The 7,142-nt window shown below is 30.8% G+C and overlaps 2 protein-coding genes across 2 annotated transcripts in view; one reads left to right on the top strand and one right to left on the bottom strand.

Annotated features, from left to right (window-relative positions):
• Window positions 1-48: 48 nt before the first annotated feature.
• LOC106102149 (UMP-CMP kinase) lies at window positions 49-420 on the top strand. The gene has a single exon (XM_013281559.1). The coding sequence runs from the start codon at window positions 49-51 to the stop codon at window positions 418-420; it is 372 nt and encodes a 123-aa protein (XP_013137013.1).
• A 3,107-nt stretch (window positions 421-3,527) lies between these two features.
• The window catches only part of LOC106102148 (ATP-binding cassette sub-family A member 1-like), a 26,172-nt gene continuing 22,557 nt past the window's right edge, over window positions 3,528-7,142 (bottom strand). Inside the window, exons 28-29 of the mRNA XM_013281558.1 lie at window positions 5,996-6,096; window positions 3,528-5,640 (exon numbers count right to left, since the gene is read on the bottom strand). Of these exons, the coding sequence (XP_013137012.1) occupies window positions 5,455-5,640; window positions 5,996-6,096 (287 nt within the window). The 3' untranslated portion in view covers window positions 3,528-5,454. The remainder of the gene's footprint in view (window positions 5,641-5,995; window positions 6,097-7,142) is intronic.

Here is a 7,142-nt window from a genome sequence, read left to right as displayed (position 1 = left end):
GGAGAAATCGTCCCCGTCGAGGTTACGTGTTCACTTATTCATAAAGCAATGCAAAAGTCCGGCAAGCCGCGTTTCCTTATCGACGGCTTTCCACGTAATAAAGATAACCTGGACGGATGGAATCGTGTGATGTCGGACAAATCAAAACTCTTGTTCGTATTATTCTTTGAATGTTCGCGAGATATATGCACAGAGAGGTGCCTAGGGCGGGGCGCGGCGGGCAGCGGCCGCTCCGATGACAATCTGGAGAGCTTGCAGAAGAGATTCAACACATATATAAACGACACCATGCCTATTATCAACCACTACGACGAGTTAGGTTTAGTGAAGAGGATAAATGCTGAGTCGGTTCCTGAGGAAGTGTTCCAAGGAGTCAAGAAAGCGTTTGATGGCGCCGGACTCCACAGGATAGCTAATTAAATGCAGTATGCTTAGACCAATGTTTGAATAATTGTGTCATTATTTGCTAAGATATGTTGCTCTTAGAGTCCATCGGCACATCTCTAGAGGCCATGAGTTTAGATTAAGATTTAAATTTGCTGAACTTTGCAAGTCTAAGAAGAAATATCCCGGCAACATACCAACTATCTATATACACATTATTTATATCAAACTATTATTTTTAATTCCTATAAATTATTACTTTATTGATTGTATTTTATGTTTAAAATTACTATCATTGTATTATTATGTAAAAAAAACTTGAGGTTGTTGCATTTTAAATTCATGTGATTTAAATTAAGAAATATTCCTAAACACCAAATTATCTCTCTTAGTCAATTTGTAAATTATTTTTTGATATCTATAAAATGGAGTTAGTCACAATTATTGTTTACGGTTTACAATATAAGTTGAAATGTAAGGAGATACATAGTGAATGAAATGACATTTATTTAAAATAAATGTAAAATAGAAAAAAACATCTTTTGTTCTATGTTCTAGACACTGGTGTGATGTGGCATTTTTCAATTAATTATGTAATAATGCTGATTCATGATTAGCAATATTCTTAACAATATAAAACTTACTGTCAATATCATGATACCAAACATGCATTATGATTAAATACATATTTAGAAAATTTTTGGCATAAACATAAAATTCTCAACTTGAATTTTTCAAGGTCATTACTCATAGATGCTTTATTATAAAACTAATTTTAAGGTCATTTTTTCGTTGCATTTAGATATATAATTATCGTGACTATGAAATAGCCATTGTCATTTCATAACCTTGGTTTAAAATAACATAATTTAAATCTGATTTCAATGTAAAGATAAACATATCTTTATAAGCAATATGTAAAGTAATACATTTACTTGTTTCTGAACGTTGTTTTTTCAAATTGGTTCAGTAGATTTTTTTCTCAATTATCAAATATATTTCAATGTCAGGATTGTTTCCTATATTTATTTTCAGAGAGTTAGAAAAGCTTAATAGTAATAGCCATCCATTAGATTAATAAACAAGGTGTTGGCAGCTCTGTGATTTTTTTTAATGTTGCATAATTTTATTTCAACTTCAAGCAAAGCTTTTTTTCGCCGTTAAATCCACCGATAATATTAAATGTTTATTTAATAACCAGTTCACTGAAACAGTGCAAATAAAGATATTCGTGAGTGTTACAACTTGTTTTATTACCTAATATTCATTAGCGATAAATAGTCGCTTTTGTATATGTCATTTTAGCTGAGGTTTTTTATTTCTTTTTTTAGGAAGGGGTGCAAACAAACAAAGGATCTTTTATTACTTGATCCGACACCATCAGCTTTGTTTACAAGACAGTTTAAATTCAAAATTAATAACGGATGCAATGTCCGCTTTGGTATGTTTGAAAGGACTTCAACTTCTCTCTCTACTTTGCTTTCTTGACTTTATTCCTTTTGTCGCATCAGACAGAATCCAAACGACAAAATAATAAGCATAACTTTAGCGAATTAGTTTACCGTTCCTCGCCCTCATGATAAAACGAAAAAATCGTTTTTTAACCTTTCACAGAACAATAAAACGAAAAATCGAGTTGCGATACGGGTTTTTGAACCCTAAACTATTTCAAAAACCGGTCTTATCGCTCTGGAAACCGGTTGCAATTTAAATCAAAAATGGCAAAGATGAGAAAAATTAAATGAATTGGCAACAAGCCAACAAGGTCTGCGTTGTATAGAAAATTGTGAATATTTCTCGTAACTAGAAATAGAAACGTGATACTAAGAGAATATGATTGTTAAAAGTACGAAGGTCACACGGAAGCTTACGAGAAAGGTAACCTTCGGACATGGCTGTTTGCATATACACGGCAAAAATAATAAAAAGTGTGTTTTTAAAATTGGACGACCATTGACCTTAATTAAATATCTTGCGAAGACTTGAAAGGAAGGTTAATCGGCTTAAACTCAGACTTGAAACCTCAAACAATGACTCAATAATAATAATATGGGGGATTTAGTTACATGTTCTAACATGTTATCCATGGAATTATACGTTGTTAGTACTATTTTAGAGATTTTATCTAGGCATTATAAAACCATTTAATTCATATGACCGCAACATGTCAACACATGAAAGTAAAAGTTAAGATTTATAGGATAGCTTTGAAAGTGAAATTTAGAGACGCAGTCATTATTATGCTCCACTCGGATTCGCAACTTCGTGATGTGAACGAGGTCTTGGAATAAAAAACCGTGATTCAACTATGGTAAGTATGGGCGTCATTACCGAGGGGGATAGGGTACCCTCCCTAGCGACAACAAAAATGTGAAAAAGATATAAATCTCGTAGAAAACATTAACAATGGTAACTTCCTTTAACTCAGCCCAGATCATCGACTGGTGAAGTTCGTGCAAATACTTTCGTAATATATGAAAACTCTGCTTACCCTTAGGTTAGAAGTATTGTGTGAATCATCCATCAATAAGTCAACTTGTACTGATTATAATGTGCGCATTTTGTAGTATTCATTGAAATGACGCCTAAACTCGTTTTGTTATCGTGTATTTTTATATAATAAAAAAAAACTATTTTCAGTTAAATATTATTTTCAACAGCGGAAACTCGTCAAAAATAGTGAAATTCGATCATTAAAGGTATTTAAAACAGGGGAAAAATTAAAGAAATTCGCAATATTCATTTATTAAAAGCTAAACAAAGAATAGAGTAAATACAGTCTTATATAAATTCATATAAACAACATAATAAGTACATAGGACGAATACAGTGCTTAATTACAATAACTTACCTCCTAATACATTGTGTACAAACATGCTAATAATCGTGAAATAAATATAAAAAAAAATATTAATAATGTCAACATAGATCTCTATGTACTATAATTTATATAAGATAAATAATAAATAAAATAAAACTAGATAAATAACAAATCAGAAAAAATATTCGAACATCTACAAAGCAGGAATTTTTATTGAAAATACAAAAGTAAAAATAATTTAGAGTAGATTTAATGACAAAATCTACAAAAAAATTGTCACAAAATTAAAAGATTCTATGTTGACAATAAAAAAGTGCAAAGTGAACAAAAACCCAAAACCTGAAAAAAATATTTAACCATAAAAAAACATTTTAATAAGAAAATGAAGAGACAGTCCAACTACAGTCAAAGAATTAATTCCCTAACCAATTATGTTAATATCATGCAGTAAAGAAAACCAAAAATAATATCGACATAATCTTGTCAAACAATATTTTTACATAGTGAATAGGAAATCAACGTCCTCGACTGTACATCAAAACTCAATGAGAAAAAAAACGAATAAAAAATGAAACAAAAATAAATGAAATGTTTATGACATTTTTGTGATTTAATTAATTTTATTTATGTAATTAAAATGAAAATGTATCAAAATTGTTATCATTCTATTAATGTATTCAGATCACATCTCCTTCAGATATTTATATTAAAAAAAAAAACTACGTACATAGAAAATAAAATCAAAAAGACTCTGAGGCACAATTTTTTTAAACTATTAAAAATTACATTAATTTAGCGTGGATTACCATTGAAGCGCTAGCACAAAAAGGGTTGTTTAAAAGAGAAAGTTTCTGCAGTAAAAATCCACTTTAACATATTAATAACTGGTTACAGTACAATTTAAAAATTATAGAATAAAATCCAGTTACAGTAAAAAGTGGTTCTTTTTAATTGTCGTATTTTTTTGTGTTTAAATTTATTTCAAATTTTAAATACAATCTACATTCTAAAAGCATTTTTTTTAGTAAATCTATTATTTTATCCCTATTGGGGTAAAAAGCATTACTATATATATAGTCAATTATCCCAGTTTAGGTAAACCAGCCTCACTAAGCGCGCAATATTTATGAAATAATTTGTACAAGCCGATTAGACGCATTTATCACAGTTTTCATAAATAAAATACTGAATGAATTTTCTTTATAAATTGCATCTTATTCTCATGGGAATAAGATTGATTTTTAAATAATGTTTACCATAAGAGCACTTTGTTAAAAATGGTTTAGGATAGGCTCAAAATAGACTTTATTTACGCAGTTTAGTTTCAACCTTATGTATAATATTAATAAGACCTAAAATACTAAAGCCTTATTTTGGAATGCTTTTCAATAAGTATTTTATTCGTAGTACAAAATTGTATTGAAATTTTCAAATATCTCGGCGGTTTCGATTGTTGTATACGCCGGTGAGATATTTGAAAAGAAGTATACAATAAGTAAATTTTCGTATCAAATATATCTTTTTAATTAGAACATATCAAAGTTTCTAAACGATTCCTAGAAAAATTTACTTTCTCTCACTATTTCAGAAGTGGTAATTGTATAGATGTTTTCAAATATATTTATAGCTCGGAACAACACGTGCCTTTAGCCGATAAGATATTTCAAACGGCCTATTTTGAACATTACATTATTAGCTGTATAATAATTATTGTTTGGTTTAAATTAATACTGCACAATTAACATACAATAGGCCTCATTTAGACCACTTCACACCAGGTGGGATTGTGGTCAAATATTCATTTAAATTTATTACAAAAGGTGGCCTTTACCAAGCAATGAGATAAATTGCTGTGTTCTGCATATAATATAAAATATAAAATATCGGGTGTGGTCTTGAAAACCATAATTTTAAACATTCAAGCGCAGAAGTGGCTTTCGATTTGACATAAGCTAAAACACCAAGAGTGTGGTCCTGGTCTTCAAGACAATAAATCGATCAAAGCTTAAACATCTTTAAGATTCGAAAGAAGCGTGGTCTTTAAGACAATACGTTAGGACCACTGTTGGATATCGTGGTCTTAATCTTAGTGACGAAGACCGCGAATAGAATTATATAGACTCGTGGTCTATGGTTTACATGGTATGAGGTACGAAGACCTGGACATAACTCACGGTAACCCATAAATCAGATCGTATATACTCGTGGTCTTCAGTCTTGGTATCAGTAATGAAGACCTGGTCATAATTTTACACTGGTGTGGCGCGTACTTCTTGGTCTTCTGTCTCCTTAGCGAAGGCTAGAAAGACCTCCTCCAGCGTGGTCTCGGAGACAGAGTAGTCTTCAACGATGGCGTTGTCTCGCTTGAGGCCCTCCAGCTCGTTGAAGAGCTCGCTGTAGCGCATCGTGTCGTTGATGTGATAGTGTAACATTGTCTGTGAGTAGGTAAATTAAATTAGAAGTAATGAATATTGTAAACGATAGAGAAATATAAAAAATTGCAAAAAATCTATCTTTTTGCAATTTTTTTTTTAAAAATTGGGTTTAAATAAATGAAATGTATATTGAAAACGCTTTTATTTTTAAACAATTTTATGTTACTTGCGACTTTATCTGCGTGTAAATCAAAACACTGACTCACTGATTACGTAATTTTTTAATGGTGATCGAATTTTTAAATCGGCCCAGTAATTTTTGAGTTATTTCAATACATACAAAAATACAATTCTTTCCTCTTTATGATATTAGTATAGACAAATATTTCTTATGTTTCTTGTAAGAATGAAGTACCTTGTGCTCGTCCTTCAGTTCGCAGTTGAACTTCTGATGCAGCTCCGACTTGAGCCGCTGCAGCTCCGACACGCCGCCGTCAGTCACTGAACACAATAGAATCATTATTGCACATATTTACAGACAATGTAATTTATTTATATTTACAATACAAAACTTAGTGTCTTCATAAAATAAAAAAACCAGATGAAACGAAAAAATCAATTCGCGTGAAAACATTGCCCTCCTAAGACATTTTAGTAACTATGATCTTTAGTTCTCTTTTTTGACAATTTTAACCTAGCGTGTTCTGCGAAGAATAAAATCTTATAGTGTGTCTAAATAATTTAGATTAGTTTGATAATTCATTTCAAACTTAGTAGGGATGGGTTGAATAAAATCAGTCATTAATCTTATCGATTTTCGATTCTTATTCTTATAGAAGTTGCAATCGATAGATTTATAGATATAACATATGAATTAAAAAACACTGTTTTCTTATATTAATAATAACCATTACAAATAATGAGAGTAAATAAATGTTTATTACTACTACAGGCGTACGTAATCGAATTGGATTTCGCTATTATTTCTGTCATCGTTAAATTCTCTATCAATATCAATACTAGAATTGTTCTCTATAAATTATTTAATAAGAAAATTATAATTTCAGTTGAGTTTTCAATTATTAGATAGAATATCTATAGTTTATAATTGTTCGCTGCGTGTTCGTCACTACGATACCTGTCTATTAAGTACGGCATTTGCCTTCATACAAATTGAATTCGATATTTCATATGCGTCATTTATCAAATTAATATATTGTTACAAAATAATAGAAACGGAAGTAGTAGTGGGGTGCAGTTTTACAAAAGTCTTTGCAAGGAGTGAGGCGCCCTTAGTCGCTTAGTCGTTTAGTCCTTGCCCCTTAGTCAGTTGCACTCAGTCGCTCAGTCGCTAACAAGCTCTGTAGCCGTCAGTAGCTCAGCACATTTCTAGTCGTCACCACGGAACATTCGATATGTTTTACGTAGTTGCCTTAGTGTATTCGTTTTATAATAATTCACCAGTATTGCTCATATTGCCGCTCGACTGTCATATTTTTTAAAAAGTCATTCGTATTGAAATTTCTAACAATATGTTATTTAGACAAATTATACGTAGTTGT

The sequence above is a fragment of the Papilio polytes genome, unplaced genomic scaffold (assembly GCF_000836215.1).
Source record: "Papilio polytes unplaced genomic scaffold, Ppol_1.0 DF823923.1, whole genome shotgun sequence".
Lineage (NCBI taxonomy): Eukaryota > Metazoa > Arthropoda > Insecta > Lepidoptera > Papilionidae > Papilio > Papilio polytes.
Note: the sequence above shows the minus strand (reverse complement) of the source record. Positions and strands in the feature narration are given on the sequence as shown.

What these genes read in the sequence shown, in the direction of transcription:
- LOC106102149 (XM_013281559.1), top strand. Translation starts at nt 49, where the DNA reads ATGCAAAAGTCCGGCAAGCCGCGTTTCCTTATCGACGGCTTTCCACGT.